Source organism: Manis pentadactyla, chromosome 3, assembly GCF_030020395.1.
Source record: "Manis pentadactyla isolate mManPen7 chromosome 3, mManPen7.hap1, whole genome shotgun sequence".
NCBI classification, from domain to species: Eukaryota; Metazoa; Chordata; class Mammalia; order Pholidota; family Manidae; genus Manis; species Manis pentadactyla.
In genome coordinates this window covers 3,213,684-3,231,371 of record NC_080021.1, presented here as the reverse complement: position 1 = coordinate 3,231,371, position 17,688 = coordinate 3,213,684, and the positions used below count along the sequence as shown (strand labels likewise).

Sequence of the window (17,688 nt, the reverse complement as noted above, 5' to 3'; positions counted from 1 at the left end):
GTGGGGGCAGAGGGAGTGGTGTGGCAGGAGGGACTGACAGGAAAGTGCTGGGGTGGGAGCAGGGGGCACATGCGGACGGCGGGGAGGTGGGGGTGGCTGCGCTGACGGCGCCTGGCCCTGGGTGGGGACGGGTGGGAGATGGCTCCCGGACTTCTGCCAGCATGACTGGGTGGATAGTGCTGTCTTTTTTCTGAGTTAGGGGACTCCAAAGCAGGTCTGAACCTGGAGTGACAGATCAAGAGGTAGGTTCTGGACACATCAGTTTTGAAGAACCTTTATCTTCCTCAAAGACCCAAGTCTCAGGAAAAGCAGCCCACTCCGTGGGTGGCTGTTGGCTCCTGAGACTGGCTAGGCTGCAGAGCTGTGAGAGGCAGCAGGGGCCTGCAGCTGATGGAGTGAGGCAGGCGCTGCGGGACTTACTATGCGTTTTGTGCTCTTAGGAAGCTTCTGGAATCTCAAGCCGGGAGCCACGCAGTTTCTGTACAAGGTGACATTGCTGTGTCATTAATAAGATGTTTGCTTATTCAGTGTCTAGTTTAAAGAGTGGTGATTGGAGGGCAGAGCAGCCAGAGCTCCAGCCTGCAGTGGGCCGCATGTGTGAGGTGCTGCGGGGAGGGAAGGGCTCTGGCAGTTAGGCACTGGAGAGGCAGGAGGTGCCCCCCACCCCACCCCAGCTTTCCTGAGGCCCAGCGTCCTGTTTGCATCTGGCCAAGTGTGTCCGGCTGGGCTGTGGAGGATCCTCCTTGTTTGAAAACACTAGCAGTGCCCCAGTCACCAGGGTTGGAAAGCCCCCAGTGCGGGGCTGGCGGGGGGTCTGAGCACTCTTATTCCCTGGAAACTAAGCCTGGCCTTAGGGCCAGCGTAGGGGGCTGCAGAATATTGATTTCACCAGAAGAAAGACCATCATGAGTCCACTGGAATTTAACTAATGGAGCCTTGAGCTCAAATGGCACCATTTCTAAACTGTTTTCTTCATCCTGTAACCCATTCTAAGGTGGCCCAGTAACCAGAGAGCCTTCGGGGCTGTCTTCACTAGCTGACCTGCAGGGAGCACCTAGGGAATAAACTGAATGAAGTCAGCCACTTGGCCACATCTGCACACACAGCTCCAGGGGACCCACCCAGGTGGGGACCACACCTTCTGTATCCTGCTCTCTGAAGCTGTGATGAGCAGTGCCGTGTGGGGCACACAGTGGGATGCCCCTCAGCCGGCCCGGGACTTCTCAGGGAAGGAGCTGGGCAGCTGGGCACCCAGGGGCCTGCGTACACACACTGGTTTCCACCCTTCCCACCCAAGAATGCCACAAATTGCTGTTCCCAGGGGAGCCCTAGATCAAAGCATCTGAACTTGACTCCTTTTTTCACCCTCTTCCCTAGCTCCCCAAGGCTCTGGGATTCTGGAATGTTCTTTGCAGCTCTGTGGCCCTCCATCCAGCTGGAGGAGGTGTGCACATCCTCTCGGCCAGGGGCCCTTTGCTCGGGGCCCTGTGCTATCCCTGGACTGCAGGAACCCTTTCCTATTCATGCCCACAGCCTTAGCGAGCCCCTTGGTAATGGGCTCCCACAGGGCCCCTTGACTTAACGTCATCAGAGGTCACTCAAGGCTGTTGAGTGTTTCCCACAAAGAACTCGTTCTCAGGAGCGTAGTGTTATCATGAAATTCTTGTCTAAGAATACAAACATATCTTGATGTGGAAAGCTTTGTCTATTGAAGGAAAGAATGTAAGTTCTAATTCCCACTTCAGATCTTTTGTTAAACATTTATAGGCAACTTTCCCATTCCCCTGGCCCCCTCCCCGCCAAGTACCAGTTTATCAAAAGAGACATCGTATTGAATGGGAGCCACTGCGCGTGACCGAGTGTGGCTGCCGTCGCCTGTGACCTCACACAGCCCCGGAGCAGCAGTGACACACTGAGTGTTTCCTGTGAACGGGGAGCCTTCCTGGTCCCACCATTGTTGTTCAGCTTTTGCCTGGAAGAAAACAAAAATTATTTACTAGGGGCCGGTGTTGTGTTTGTTTAGAGCCTTGCTGGGAAATGCCCTGTCAGAGGCGCCCCAGCGGCTGGCTGGGGGCACCAGGGACGCCGTTCCCACTGCTGTGCCGTGCCAGCTGCCTCACTTCGCCCTGGGGGGGCTGCCCTCGGGGTGAGTGGGAAATGTTCATTGTTCCTGCCGACAGGCAGCTGCTGCCCACTGCCCCCGGCCTCTGTGGTGTGCCCGGCGCTGGGTGCCTCCGACTGTCCCTGTGCCCTGACCATGGAGCATAGGCGCTTGCCGGTTCTCTGCGGACTGGACTTTCCCTTCAGGAGAACTGGGGAGAAGAAAGAGACGCTGCCGCAGGGCTGCCCCTCCTCCTGTGGCCGGACCAGCTCCTGGTCTCTGCAGCCTCTGCTCTCTGGCTCCCTCTGCAGGAGGCCTGTATGTGTAGACACTCTGGGGTGCCCAAGTAGGGGGGACAGATGGAGAACGAAGTCCAGAAGCTGCTGGACTTGGCAAGAGTTTCGCCTGAGGACCAGATCCAGCTGCCCCCCGATCCCAAGCTTTAAAGTCACGAGCCACCAAAGGCTGCTGAGCATGAGGAGCTCACTGGGCATTGGAGTGGGGGCCTCAGGGGGTGGCAGCACATGTGGAGGGACTGGTCCCCAGAACTGAGGCCTAGGGGGGGTGGGGGCCTCCGAAGCTCAGGCGGGCTGAGCACCGACCTGAAATAGAGGCGGGGAAATGGTGCGGAGCATCAGCGGGGGGCCTGCCCAGGTGGGATGAGAATGCCAGGCCTGGTGGTGCCTGGCGGGGGCTTGGGCACTGCTGCCCAGCGACAACCTCACCCAGCACATGGTTTTGGCACTGGCTGGAGGTGGGCACCTATGCTAGCACGCTGCCCACGTGGGGCTCTTGGCCAAGTCTGACACGCAGGGACCAGCTGGGCTGGCAGGTGGTGGCCCTGGTGACCTCTAGTGGGCAGTTTGGAGGGTGCTGTGGAGTAGGCCAGCCTGCAGCAGGTGGGGGACTCAGAGGTGGGGAGGAGTTCGTAGGGGCATGAAGAGGAGACAGAACTGCCCCATTTGGCAGGGGAGATACCCTGGCCCAGCACGGCAGCTGTTAGCTTTGCACAGGCAGGAGGGGAGGAGTGGCGGTGGGCTGGGTCCCAGGGACGCTGGAGCAGCAGGCGGGCTGAGGCGCTGACTCCCAGGCCAGGTGGCTTGCCCCTGTCCCTTTGCCTTGGTCCCTGAAGGATGAGAGTCACTGCCAAACCCCAGGCATGTGCCTCCTCGGCCTCATCCCTGTCCCGGAGCCGGTGGCCCGGAGCTGGAGCTTTCCTGTGTCGTGTCAGTTTGGAACAGTGGACAGTCAGCCCCTGCAGCCTTCCGCTCCCTCCTGAGGCTGGTCAGAGCTCCGGGCAGCATGATAACTGCCAACAGTGGTTTTTCTGGGCAAGTAGGACACAGGTATTTGGGGTGAATTGCTGACCAGCACCAGGCTTGACAAATTTCTTAATGTGTTTCTAAGATTTGGTTTAAATTGCATGAATTGTTTTTGTTCAGTTAGTTGCCTGTTTTCAGAAAGGAATGACAGACATTCCCAGGCTGTACCTGTCAGCCCTGTCCCTGGAAGCCGTCCTCAGTACCATCACTGAAGGCCAGAAGTTATCTGGACAGCTCGGGGCCTTGCCCCCCAGCACAGGCTATCTCAACAGACCCCACAAGCCGCTGCATGAGGCCCTGGTGCTTCTGCTCAGGAAGGTTACCTTTAGCAAGCTTAACACAGAGAGCAGCTCACCAAAAAGCTGTTTGGGGCAGAAGGCGCCTCCAGTCTGCAGGGGACTGCTACCCGGAGTCTCACTGGCTCCGGGATGCTACACTTGAGCTTGAGAAGCTGTTGCGTTGGGACGAGCGTGTTCTAGGCGTGCTCTACCTGCGCAGCCATGCCGGGGCGCCCAAAAGCATAAACATCGCTTCCCACAGCTCTGCTATGGCACGAGCTATGGCAGGATGAGCTATGGCAGGATGGCACCTTTGGGCCCAGGTGCCACCACCAGGCATTTCTGGGGTCTTTTGGGCACAGAGAGCTGTCCCACAGTCATGGCAGGCTTCTGCTCGTTCCAAGGTTCTGTTCACCTGGGAGCAAGAAACTTTGTTTCGGTTGGGGGGCGGCGCCTTTGGCAAAGATTGCTGTCTTCCCTGCCACCTTGCATGGTGGCAGCTTCTCCACACACATCCAGGTTGGAGCACGGACAGGGGAGGAGCCCGGGCTTTGCGCCAGCCAGACTCTGCCGTCCCATGATTGCCAGCCCTGCCTAGGACAGTGTCCTGGCCTCCTGTTGGGGAGGGGATGCAATGGACAGTTGCTGGGGCGGGGGTCAGGGCACATCTCCCACCACGGGGTGGCCTTCTGCACCGAGCCTTGCCCCTCCTCGACCCTCAGGGATGTCTGTGTGAGTCACCGAAGGGGTGGTGCTGGGCAGGTTGCACTGAGGTGATGACTGGCTGTGGCCACGGGGGCACTTGGCCACTGCTTAAGCCTCCCGCTGAGGCCATCTCCAAGGAACAGTTCTTTCCAGCAGTTTTTGCTGCCTCTCCTTTGCAGGGGAAACAGTTACCAGTTTGAGTCCAACCAGGTTAATTGTTTTTAAAATAAAAGTATCAGCACTCTTCAAAGGAATGTAATATAATGTAGAATCTCTGTAAGAAGTCATTGGCAATGTCTAGGGTACAACTCAGTATTATTAGACGTGTGAAAAAAGTGACCTTTACTCAAGAAAAGGCAACAATGTAGACACTGTTATGATGACTCAGGCTGGAATTACACAGTCATGTGTGACCTGCTCAAGGGCATAGAGGAAAGGAGGAGATCGCAATAGAAAGTAGACGCTATTAAAAAAGGATACCGAATGGAAATTCTGGAACTGCAAAGCACAGTATCTGAAATAGAAAATTAACAAGGTGGGGTTTAAGAGCAGATTGGAGATGCTGGCAGAAGGATTCAGTGGGCTGAGGGGACTGGTCAATAGAAATGTTTTAATATCAAGAAGAGAGAGAATGAAGCTGGAAAGGAAATGAATGGAGCTGCAGGAAACAGTGGAAAGGCGTCAGAGGTCTGGTGTGCATGTAAGTGGAGTCCCAGGAGAGAGGAAATTGAGAATGGGGCATAAAAAATTTGAAGAAATAATGGAGAATTTCCTAAATTTGGTGAAAGATTTAAGTCATGGAGTTCAGTGAACCCCAAGCGGGATAAATGTAAAGAAAACCTTGCTTGGACTCATCACAGCCAAACAGCTGCAGACGCCAAGAAAGAACGCCGTGAAAGCTCCCAGAGGGGAAAAGGCACGTTCTGCACCCACAGTCAGATGGGGTGTCACAGCCTTCTCCAGACAGGGAGGCCGGCAGACAGTGGGGGGACTTTGGGGAATAAAAGTAACCCAGAATTCTGTATCCAGCAAAGTTACCTTTAAAGAGTAGAAGTGAAACAGATTTTAGATAAAATCTGAGAGCATTTGTCATCAGATCTCTCTAAGAAATGCTGGAGAAACCAAAGATGACTCTTGAGGCTCCCAGGATGTGGTCCAGGTGAACAATCAGGTCTTCAGGGAGGAGGGGAGAGCCCTGGAGGTAAGCACACGGACGGGCGAGGACAGAAACCAGGCGCACTCATCTCACTGCAGAGAGTGGGTTTGTCAGGAAGGTGTGGTAACGGGGCAGACTGCAGGCTCTGTGATGAGGAGTCTCCAGGCATGACTGGGCCACTGCAGCCAGACTGGACCAAGGCAAGGTCAAGGGTCAGCGTCTCCAGCCCAGAGGTGGATCAGCAGGGGTCCGGGTTGTATCGTCCAGCTGGCCCTGCAGATGCGTCTCACGGTTTGATTCAGTTCGGGAAACGTGAGCCCCTCTGTGGGTCCTGTACCAGGCAGGGAGGAATAACCCAGGCCCTGTGTTCAGGGCTGCACCGTTTCTTAGGAAAGCATACAGGTTGTTCAGAAGGTGTAGAAATAGAGCAACAGTGGTGTGTGCCCAGGTGAGTGGGAGCCACAGGCACATGGGGGGGCCTCCTGAGTGGGTGACCCCTCAGAGTTCCAACAGGAACCAGGCAGGAGGCAGGAATTGGTGAGGGGCGCCCAGGAAAGACAGCACTCCGTGCCTGAGCAGAAGGCCAGGACCCGAGGACAGAAGGCAGGCACGGCAGGGAGTCAGTGGGCGTGCGCACGCACACCTGTGCTGCAGCTGTCACCAGGCCAGCCGGCGTTTGTCGGTCAAGTTGTAACGTGTTTAACAGTCTCAATAATAGTAAGATTGAACCTGGGCATAGGGGTGCTCTCTGTTCTCTCTGAAGCTGACTTCATCACACGCCCCAAGTGGTTTCGTTAGGAGCCATTTTGGAGGAACTCGGGGCTTGACAATGTGTGTTACTGGATGTGGCTAGTGTCAGTGTGGCCTGTCCCCACTGCCTGACTGATGATGAAAGACAAAGCAAGCAGGCTACCATGGAAACCACAGCTCACTGACGGGACCCTCAGCGGGCTTCTCATTTCCTGAAACATTATGTGTTCTGCTGACTTGAAGTAGGAAAGAATTCACCCTTCCTGCAGTCGTATGTGTGTAAAGGTGAAAACAGACACCTTATATTCCAGACTGTTTTAGTGGGCACATCAACAAGGATTTTGAAAGGTGCTTCCCTCCTCTTACGAAGTTTATCTTCCTTAGCAGTCCCACCGAGCCCCATTTCCCGGCGCCTTCAGCCTGCAGAGTGCTGGCCAGGTGACTGCCGGCGCGCTAGAGTGCCTCTCACGAGTAAGCCTCCCTCTGAGGGATGCGGGTGGGTATCCAAGCCTCTGGCTGGGCGAAGTATCACCACCGACCCTATCCAGATCGAGAATGGAATGTGCCGGCCCTGCCCCTCCCAAGGCCACTCGCAGCCTGGCTGCTGCCCGCAGAGACCCCTTAGCCCCTTTGGATGTCAAAGAAATGGAACAGTGGTGCGTGCGTGTGCAGGACTCAGCCCGTGCGTGCCCGTTTTGTGTTGTGCTCCAGCGCACGACTGTGCTGGACTCAGCTCTTGGCTCCCTGGCGATGTGCGTTGGGTTTGTGTGAGGGCAGCAGCACGGGTGTGCGGGGTGTGGACTTTGAGACCAGGCAGTGCTGGGTTCAAATCCTCGGGATCCCACATTCTCACTGTGACCCAGGGTGGATTACCTGGCCTGAGTCTCAGATTCCCTGTCCATAGGGTCAGGAAGAGTATATGAGAGTGATCATCAAGTGCCAGGTACGATCCCTTGGTTCCAGCTGGGGGCACGCTGGGGCTCCCCTCCTGCCACCCCTCGGCGCCTCAGAAGCCCACTGCCGGATCGTTCAGCATGTCAGGGGCTGCATGGCCCCTCCCTGGGACCCCCATGATGGATGCCGGCCAGTGGAGCCTGGGGTGCTGGCCGTGGTCCTCGTGCTCTCTGAACTGCAGTCCTTGTCCTGCCCTTGTTCTGGGTGACAGCTCAGAGCCTGCTGCCTGTGGGTTGATATCAAGTAGTCTGGGAGACCCTAGGTCCAGGTCTGCACCGGCAACAGGGTCTCAGCCTTGAGCCACCGCCACCTATGGGTGCCTGCTGTATGTGGGCCCTGGCTAACACCCTCCACATGTATGCAGCCTGTCTGAGATCCCTGTGCATAGTGTGTGCCTGTGGGCCTGCAGGTAGGAACGTTCACCCTGAGGACTCTTAACAGCACGCGTGTGCACACAGTGGCACCCTGTCTGTGCCGCCGGAGCAGACTGGGGTGGGTGGGTCTACAAGCGTGGGCGTCTGCATGCCTGCACCTGATGGCCACATGTCTTGCAGGCCTTCCGGAGCAGTACTACAGTCTCACCTGGTTCCTGAGCCCCATCCTCGGCCTCATCTTCACACCCCTCATCGGCTCTGCCAGCGACCGATGCACCCTGAGCTGGGGCCGCCGGCGGCCCTTCATCCTGGCCCTCTGTGTGGGCGTGCTCTTCGGCGTGGCCCTGTTCCTTAATGGCTCTGCCATCGGTAAGTGCCCTGCCAGCTGTGCACCCAGCAGAGTGTGACGTTGAGGGGCTCGGGGTGGCGTGGGGCTCCCGCGAGCCCAGCCCCCCTCGTCCCAGAGCCAGGCCCCACGTGGGAAAGCCGCAGGAACCTGTTCCCTGGGAAGCGCTTCCTGTTGTGACCCGTTTGTTTTTAATGCGTATCAGACACCACGTCCTGTTTCCAGCATTATTTCACAAATTATCTTTTCTTTCTTCTCCTTTCTTAGATTTGGCATTGAAAACATCCAGACTTCGTTCTATACTTGTTTTTCTTTTTCATTACTAACGTTTTGTTTTGCCTTTTTGTGGTGGTGTTCTTAATGAAAGCGACCATATGTGGGAAAATAGTTTTTGCCCTGAGGGTGCCCTTCAGAGTGTTAAGAAACAAAACCTTGCTTTCTGGCAGTGACATTTCGAGACCGGCTGGATCTTGGTGCTGCTCCCTGCCAGCTCACCCCGTCTGCGCCCTTCAGATGGAGGTCACAGTGCTGGACGCTCAGCAGCGGCCGCGGGTGACCTAGCATGGCAGGCGCCGCACTCGGCATCTGGGGGCCTGTGTGGGGACGCGCCGGAGCCAGGGGACTGCTGTCCCTCTCTGGCTGTCCCCTGGCCCTGGGGAGCAGCTGCCCCTTCCTGCTGGTACCTGGGGAGAATGGCGGCTTTCTCAAGGCTGTCCTCAGGGTGGTCCCATCCCGGTCGGGGCTTTCTGCTCAGGGTCAGGGTGGCCAGCAGAGAGCTCTGGTCAGAAGCCCCCTGCCTTGCACCCCATATGGGGTGGGTTTGTCTGCATGCCAACTGCTCTGTGGCACTTTGGGGCCGGCCCAGACTGTGGGCCCATGGGTGGCCGAGTCTAGTAAACCAGCTGTAGCTCAGCTTCTGGGCTTAATTAACAATTCAGCCTTGGATTCAGAGATGCTTCCTGCGGCAGGTGGGGCTTAGAGTGTGAACAGCTTCCTTTGGGGGTGCACAGCCTACTTACGGAGGAATTGTGCAAAAATTGAGGCTGTTTGCCTCTTCCTCTTTAGATGACATACTTCTGGACCTGAGCCGCTCAGACAGTTAGACTGGACAGCTCCCCGTGGAAGAGATGGGTCTAGGCCTTATTCCCTTCAGAGGCCGACCTCCCACAGAGAGGGAGTCGGGCGCAGGGCTGGGTGGATGCCGCCCACGCAGTCTGCCGCGCGGGATTGTGAGTGCCGGCCCTCCAGGGTTAATTCTCTGTGAAGCAGATTGGAAAATACACACATGCTCAGCAAGTAGCACCAATAAGACATTCAGGGTCGTCCTCGGGAAGGCCTGTGAAACCATGGTGTGTTGGCGGGGAGTGTGGCTTCCCCAACGTCAGCCTGGGGTCCTGCACGTGACCGGGTGGGTGCACCCTCCCTTGTGAGGCACCAGCGCGGAACCCCACACGCAGGGCGTGCTTGTTGGTGTGCGTGGTGGAATGTGTCACCGGTCACACTCCCTTGCTAATGCTCAGGCAGTGCCCCTGACACAGCCCCCGGCCCAGGCAAGGTGGGTAAAGTACCACTCTCCTCGTTTTAGACGCAAAATGTAAAGGTGAGTCAGCACTTTGAGGTTCATTGAATGTGATTAGGGAGGAAAAGCCTTGCAGACAGCAGATCTGGAGACAATGTCTCCTGTGCTGAGTCTGTGCCCAGAACGTGCCCAGACATTCTGATTGTCACCGGCCCCCCGGACGGGACCTGTGCTCAGGTCAGCCGAGACCCGACTGCTGCGTGTCTCCGTCAGGTCTGTCCCTCGGCGATGTCCCCACCCGGCAGCCCATTGGCATCGTCCTCACGGTGCTGGGAGTGGTGGTCCTGGATTTCAGTGCCGATGCCACCGAGGGGCCCATCCGTGCCTACCTGCTGGACGTGGTCGACAGCGAGGAGCAGGACATGGCCCTCAACATCCATGCCTTTTCTGCCGGTGAGAGCATACCCGCCGCCTAACACCCCTGCCCTCCCCTGGCTTGTCTAGGGACCACCGGCGTTGGGAAGCTGCTCCCAGGGCGAGCGTCCCCACGTCCCAGGGCCGGCCCCCCGACGATGTCCCTAGCATCCAGGACGTCCCCACAGCCTGCTGGGGCTCCACCTCCGGTGCCGGCGGTCGGGGCAGTGAGCAGGCCCTGTGCCAACCGCTTCCTGCAGCCGGCCCCTTCTCATCCATTGGGAGTGTCGCTTTCCTGAGCACAGGGGATGGCAGTCAGTACCACGAGGAGTCAGGGTAGCCACTTGTGCCCCATCCTGATGGTCGCCTGTTCCTAATTTACAGCGCAGGAATCTCTGAGGCCAGACAGTTTGCTTTCCTTTTCCGATCGTTTCCTCACTGTCCATCCCCAAATCTTGTGTCCCAATTCATGATGACGTAGCTAGTGCTGGCCCTGCTCCCACTTGAGGGTGAACTCCCCGCTAGGTCTTTCCTGGCCTGCCTTCCATGGGGGGTCGAGGTCCCTGCACCACTCACTGGCTGCTTCTGTCTCCTCCTGCCTGCCCAGGCCTTGGCGGGGCCATCGGCTATGTGCTGGGGGGCCTGGACTGGACGCAGACCTTTCTGGGCACCTGGTTCCACACGCAGAACCAAGTGCTCTTCTTCTTCGTGGCCATCGTCTTCACCGTGTCAGTGGCCCTGCACCTGCTGAGCATCGATGAGGAGCAGTACAGCCCCCAACAGGAGCGGAGCGGGGGGGTGGCTGCCACCCTGGCCCCCGCCGCCCGCCACAGCGCCTTGTTCCCCGACGAGGTGCAGTCGGAGCACGAGCTGCCCCTGGACTACCTGGACGTGGACATGGTGCGCAGCAAGAGCGACTCGGTGCTGCACGTGCCGGACGCCACCCTGGACCTGGGGCCTGAGCTGCTCTTCCTGCACAACATCGAGCCGTCCACCTTCCACGATGCCTCCTCCCCCAGCACCCCGCGCAGCACCAGCCAAGAGCTCGCCGAGGCCAAGCTGCCCTCACTGCTCAGGGAACCCGCCAAGGAGGATGAGACGCTGCTCGATAATCACTTGAATGAAACCAAAGTCCCGAATGGAAGTGGCTCCCCACCAAGAGATGGCCTCGGCAGCTGCTCCAGGGCCGACGGGAAGCCCTCGGCCACAGCCGGCACCATGAGGCGGCGAAGGCACATGTTCCGCCGGCAGGCCTCCAGCACCTTCTCCTACTATGGCAAGATCGGGTCCCACTGCTACCGCTACCGACGGGCCAACGCCGTGGTCCTCATCAAGCCCTCGCGCAGCATGAGTGACTTGCACGACCTACAGCAGCGCCAGCGGTGCCGGCGCCGGAACCAGAGCGGGGCCACCACGTCCAGTGGGGACACGGAGAGTGAGGAGGGCGAGGGTGAGACCACCGTGCGGCTGCTCTGGCTGTCCATGCTCAAGATGCCCAAGGAGCTGATGCGGCTGTGTCTCTGCCACCTGCTCACCTGGTTCTCCGTCATTGCCGAGGCCGTGTTCTACACTGATTTCATGGGCCAGGTCATCTTTGAAGGGAACCCCAAGGTGAGCCCCGGGCCCCGTTCCTGGCACTGGGGTGCAGGCTCGGCAGTGGTGACAGCTGGCACATCACAGGGTGGCCACTCCCAAGTCTGCTTCCTGCCACCCGCTGGAGCCCCAACACCCATGTGATACAGGGGTGGGAGGCGGACATGGGCAGCTGGCCAGCGCGTGCCCCGTTCGTGTGGCCAGAGGTCCATGGTGAACAGCAGAAACACCAAGGGCTTCATCCGGGGCAGCAGCGCTCTGAGGCTGCCACCAGGCATTGCTTCAGCTGTGCTGTTGTCCCACCTGCCCCTGAACTTGGTGGCTTCAACCAGGGACCTATTCTTCCTCGTGGCCGGGCTCAGCGGGGCGCTGCTGCTGTGTCCCGTGGTACTGGCCAGCTCACACCTGCGGCCCTGTGGGCGGTCGGGCCATGGAGCCACGGTGGCCTCACCATGTCTCAGGCCGCCTGCTCTGGCCCTCCCCTCGCCTCCTGGTCTGAGTTCCTTCATGTCCCCTTTGTGCTCCAGGAGGGCAGAGGCGGGAGCTTCGGGTCAAATCAGCCCAGACCCAGGGGAGGAGTGAGACTGAGGGGCAGCAGACATCTGCTCGGAGCCTGAGCCGATGGCCTGGTGGCCTCTTCAGTGTGGAGCTTATCAGCTCTCCTGGCACAAGCAGGTCACATGCAGTCGAGATATAAAGTGCTCTCTTTTGCCCAGAGGGTTGGCACATGGTCCCTGCCCCCTGAACCCTAGTGTCGTTTCTGGAACAGGCCCCCTCCAACTCGACTGCCTGGCAGGCCTACAACGCTGGCGTGAAGATGGGCTGCTGGGGCCTGGTCATCTATGCAGCTACGGGTGCAGTTTGCTCAGGTGAGTGACAGTGAGCCAGAACCACACAGCCCAGGAAACTCTCAGCGCCCAGGTACGGGCGAGGTCATCCTGCTGTCAGGCAGGCCCTGGCGACTAAACAGGGCCACCCGTCAGGGACAGAGGCTTGGGCACACGTGTGTCCTCATCTTAGGGAAAGGCCACCATTGCCTAATGCCAGAACTGGGTGTTCCATACCCCTGCCTGCCTGGGGGCTCTTCACCAGGGAGTTCTGACCAGGGGTGGGCTCAGGGCACCACAGGACTGCAGGACCTGTGCCTCTGAGCCCAGGACGGATCTGGCTGTCGGAGCCAGGAGGGCAGAAGAGGTGGCGTGGGTAGCTCGGGCCCTACGTGAGGGCACGTGGTACCTTTGGGGCCTGCCGACAGAGAGGCTGCGGGAGCAGTCAGCTGGGGAGAGACCCTCCCTTGAGGCACAGTTCTGTCCTGGGGGGTGTGGGTCAGGGCGACAGGAGAGGAGCGAGCACACTGCTTGGTGGGCTTGCCCGTCGGTCACTGTCCTGTGGCCATGCTCTCTCTGCAGCCCTGTTACAGAAGTACTTGGACAACTACGACCTGAGCATCAGGGTCATCTACGTGCTGGGGACACTGGGCTTCTCCATCGGCACGGCCGTGATGGCCATGTTCGCCAATGTCTACGTGGCCATGGTCATGATCGGCACCATGGGCATTGTCTCCATGAGCATCTCCTACTGCCCCTACACCCTGCTCGGGCAGTACCATGACACCAAGGAGGTGCGTGTGCAGCAGCTGGGAGCTGGGGGCTGGGCGCAAGGCAGCGGGGCACAGGGTCACCAGCTGGGAGCATACCCCAGGGCACATCATGAGGCACACCTGGCTCCTCCGCTCAGATCTAGGCATGGCTCCACGCCTTCTGCATGGGGGCATGCGAGACACAGATGGCCCCCCCGGAATGGCCAGCAGCACTGCCACCTCCCTGGCTCAGTCGAAGGCATGGGCTCCTGGCCACAGAGGGCCTGCACCTTCAGCCGCCCCCTGCTGGCTCCTGTCTGAAGGCTTGAGGTGCACTTCCCAGGCTTGGTTTGCAGGTGTGGGAGGCTGCCTGGCCTCTCTGGTCCCCTTCCCACTCAGCCACGCCCCGAAGGAGGGGATGTTGGACCGGCACTGTCCTGTGGGATAGAAGGCAGATCACTTTGCAAGGCCACACTTCAGTAGCTACATTTAAGAAGTGAAAAGACAGGTAAACTCAATTGTAGTAGAATATTTTATTTAACTCAATATTCAAAATTGAGGTGTTTTGCATTCTCAACCAAGTCCTTGAAATTCAGTGTTAATTTTATACCTGCAGCACCTCTCAATTCAGACCAACCACCTTTCAAAATGCTCAGTAGCCAAATATGACCCTTCAAAGGGAAAGAAACACAGAAAAGCCTATGTCTCTTTCTTTCTAAACCTAAACTATGTTTAATTTTCTAATCTCTTACACAGTCATTAAAGCAAAATAAATTTGCTGTGATTAGGTGCCTACCAAATACCAAACTAATGAATATCTAAATAATACCATTATTTTTTAAGTAAACTTTTTAATCAAAAGTATAACATGACTACAGAAAAGTACAGATTGTAAACAAACAGCTTGACAGATGTTTGGGGAACATTCTTGTAAAACCAGTGCAGACCCAGAAACAGCACGAGGGCTTCTTTGTCCTGACTTCTGACCCCACATGCCTGTCTCCCCGGCATTTGACCTGATGTGACTGGAAGTCTACTGCTTGTCCTGCACCTCCTGTCTGGTTCCCCTGTGCTTGCACATGGCATGCCATTCCTTTCCACATCCCACTGTGCGGCTGCCATTTGTTCATTATCCTGCGGCTGCTGGCGTTCAGGTTCTCCTTGTGGGGTCAGTGCCGATAGGGCTGCAGGGGGCATTCTCGCCACGTCCGCTGTGCGCTTGCAGCCCGGCTGGGGTAGATTATGTGTGCGCGTGTTGCAGTAGAAGCACATGACTTTGTTTCCCCATGTGGCCCTGTGCTGCTCATTGTAAGGGCACATGTTCCCCACCCTCACTGCCACACCATCTTTGTCAAAAGCCGGGTGTCCCTCTGTGGGGGCAGCATCTCTGGTCTCTGTGTTCTCTTCCATTGGTCGGTCTGTCCTGGGACACACATCCCACTGTCCTGAATAGTTTTATCATCAGACCTTGGAACCTGCTGTATGAGTCCTTCTACCTTGTCTTCGAGATTGTCTTGGCTGTCCTTGACCCTTTTCATCTAAATGTTATAATCAGCTTCTGGGCCTTTTTACTGAAAACACGTTGATTATACAGTGTATAGATCAAGTCAGGGAGAGTCACAAACTAGAGTACAGGCATACCTCAGAGGAGGTGTGGGCTCGGTTCCAGACTGCTGCCACAGAGTGGGTCAGAGGAGCATTTCGGTTTCCCAGGCCATATAAAAGTTAGGCTTTACTATGCTGTAGTCTGTTAAGTGTAGAATAGCATTATGTCTCAAAAATAATGTACATACTTTAATTAAAAGATACTTTATTGCTAAAAATTCTAACCATCATCTGAGTTATCAGCAAGTCATAATCTTTTGGTGGTAAAGGGTCTTGCCTTGATGTTGACGGCTTCTGATCAGGGTGGTGGTCTCTGTCATGCATGGGTGTGGTTCGTAGCGCCCCGGAACAGTTACAATAAGAGCAGCAAAGATTGCTAATCACAGATCACCAGAACAAATACAGTATTAATGAAAATAATTGAAATATTGTATGAATTACCAAAATGTGACGCAAAGTGAGCAAATGCTGTTGGAAAAATGGTTCCAATAGGCTTGCTTGACAAAGGATTGCCACAAGCCTTCAGTTTGTATTAAAAAAAAACAAAAACCAGTATCTGCAAAAGTGCAGTAAAATGAGGTATGCCTGTATTAAGCCTTCCTATCCATAAATACCAGGTATGTCCTTCTCTTAGTCCCAATAGCATGTCTGTAGATTCTTTTGCACTTTCTTACCTACACAGTCACATCATCCATGTATAATGACTTTTATTTCTTCCTTTCCAATCCTTAATATGTTTTATTTATTTTCCTTGCCTTATTGCAATGGCCAGAACCTCCAATACAGTGTTGAATAGAAGTGGGACGGGGTCGGGGAGACAGGCTGAGTGGTCGCCAAGCAGCTGAGTGGAAGGCAAGTTCTGTTTCCGGACTTCTGAGCTGATATTCAAACCACGGGAATACTGCCTGATGGCCCGACTGCCCGTGGTCCTCACCACATGCTCTCTTCTCTTGCAGTACGTTCACCACAGCCCCGGGAACTCCAAGCGTGGCTTTGGCATAGATTGCGCCATCCTCTCCTGCCAGGTCTACATCTCCCAGATCCTGGTGGCGTCCGCCCTGGGGGGCGTGGTTGATGCTGTTGGGACTGTGCATGTCATCCCGACCGTGGCCTCCGTCGGCTCTTTCTTGGGCTTCCTCACAGCCACGTTCCTGGTGATCTACCCAGAGGTGCCAGAAGAAACCAAGGAGGAGCAGAAAGGCCTGTCTTCCCAGGCCTCCGGGGAAGGCGGGGACAGCAGCGAGAAGCCCACCGTCCTGAGGCTGTCCCGGAAGGAGGGCCTGCGGGGGCCGGTGGAGACAGAGTCGATGGTCTGAGCCGCGCGCACACATTCCAGCGGGGCGGACGGGGCAGGCTGGCCGGCCTTGCTTTGCTGGCAGCACGAACCAGAGTTCTTCCACAGAGGGAGGGGAGGCCCCATAGTTGTAGGGTAGCTTTGAGCCACTAGGCAAAAATACCATGCTAATTACTTTTTCCATGAGTAAAACAATCATTTGAATTTTTTTTATTTGAAAATCTTTTACTTTCAGCTCTATATTTTATTCTGCATGTTTTTTAAATTGCAAACCAGATTTACAGTATAGACAATAAGCAATTTAGAAAATAAGATTTTGCATTTCCAAAGCTATAATTGAAAACAATACCTGGTGTCCTTTGCTACATCTCACCTGAACACTTGAGGTCCAGTGACGTTTCTGTCAGGTTTTCCCTCCGGACACCTCCAGGTGCTTGGGTGCTCGGTCAGGTCACGTCACAGCTCGCTGGTGCTGCAGCTGTTGGAGACTATTACGATTATTTAGGAAAAAATTTTTATAAACTGAAGCTTTCTTGGAAGAGTAGCATCTGCTCCTCTCCTCCGAGTCCCCGGGCAGCAGTGGGGGCTGCCACGCACCAAAGCTGGGGGGAGGCAGGGTCCCGGTGCCTCTCCTGGGTAGGAAGGGCGATCTGCAAGGGCCGGTCCCAGACACCCCACCCCGGGGGCACCAGGCAGGGACGCCACTTCAGGACTGGCGATCTCCATGCGTTCACCACGTGTGCGTGTCTGCGTCTGGGCCCCTGGCCCCACCGTCTTGTCTGAGGCTCCCGGAGAGGTTCTGGACTCCTCCATTGCACTTTGATTTGACTTAAGACCGTTTTTTGGGGAACTGTGAGGGCAGAGCTCGGAACTGCCTCTTGAGCCCCACCACCAGGCCTACCTCGGGCATGTGTGGAGCAGCAGCCCACACATGTGAACACACGCTGGAAGGCTTCTGAATGCTGACCTCTCCGCCTGCTCACCCTGCCTGGCGCCGCAGTCAAACAGGTGCATCATGAGGACCGCATCTGGGACAGGAGGGTCCGTGCGCCCAGCAATTCAGCACAGCATTCCCGGCTCCCAGAGAAGCCGGACTTGGGCTTTGGGGAGGTGCACTCATCAAATGCTGCGGCTACTGGGAAATGTCATTCAAACCACCACCTCTTCACAGCTGAGCGGTTTCTGCTTTTCTTATTTGGAGCCATCAGGCCAAGCTTACTGGTGTCAAGGAGCAGGTGGCCTGCGCGTCACCAAATGAGGTCAGACGGTTGTGATATTTTGCTGCCTCAAGCCAGTGTTTTCTTAAATAAAGTACTTTAAAATGCATGAAAATCATGCTGCAATATGGTCACTCTAATGCAAATATATATATATACATATATATATATATATTTCAAGATGAAATTAAGCAGTTTTTAAATAAATTACTTGAATTTTCTGGGTATCTGAAGGAATGACTGTGTCTAATGTCCTTGACCTGCCTCTGTCTTGCCATGTCTCTTAGCTGCTGGTGGCACTTTGTAGGCTGTGTTCTGTGTCTGGGGACCAGGGGCACCTGTCCACCTCAGACACATTCCACAAGCTGGGAATCCTCCCTGGAAGCCCAGCATCCCAGAGAACCAAGATATGAGCGTTTTCCGTACCTATGGAAAGTTGAGATGGCCGTGTGAGTCATGTGCTTGGCCAGGGGACATCCTT

The 17,688-nt window shown here is 56.2% G+C and overlaps 1 protein-coding gene across 3 annotated transcripts in view; it reads left to right on the top strand.

The window, feature by feature from the left end:
- Window positions 1–17,428, top strand: part of SLC45A4 (solute carrier family 45 member 4) — a 78,960-nt gene extending 61,532 nt beyond the window's left edge. Inside the window, exons 3-8 of one of the 3 annotated variants that reach the window (XM_036922791.2) lie at window positions 7,821–8,009; window positions 9,779–9,958; window positions 10,527–11,530; window positions 12,282–12,381; window positions 12,922–13,133; window positions 15,653–17,428. In XM_036922791.2, coding sequence (XP_036778686.2) covers window positions 7,821–8,009; window positions 9,779–9,958; window positions 10,527–11,530; window positions 12,282–12,381; window positions 12,922–13,133; window positions 15,653–16,012 — 2,045 coding nt within the window. In that variant the 3' untranslated portion in view covers window positions 16,013–17,428. Of the gene's footprint in view, window positions 1–7,820; window positions 8,010–9,778; window positions 9,959–10,526; window positions 11,531–12,281; window positions 12,382–12,921; window positions 13,134–15,468; window positions 15,622–15,652 lie in introns of those variants that run through there. The other 2 variants (XM_057497665.1, XM_036922813.2) reach the window with 2 other exon arrangements.
- Window positions 17,429–17,688: the final 260 nt, after the last annotated feature.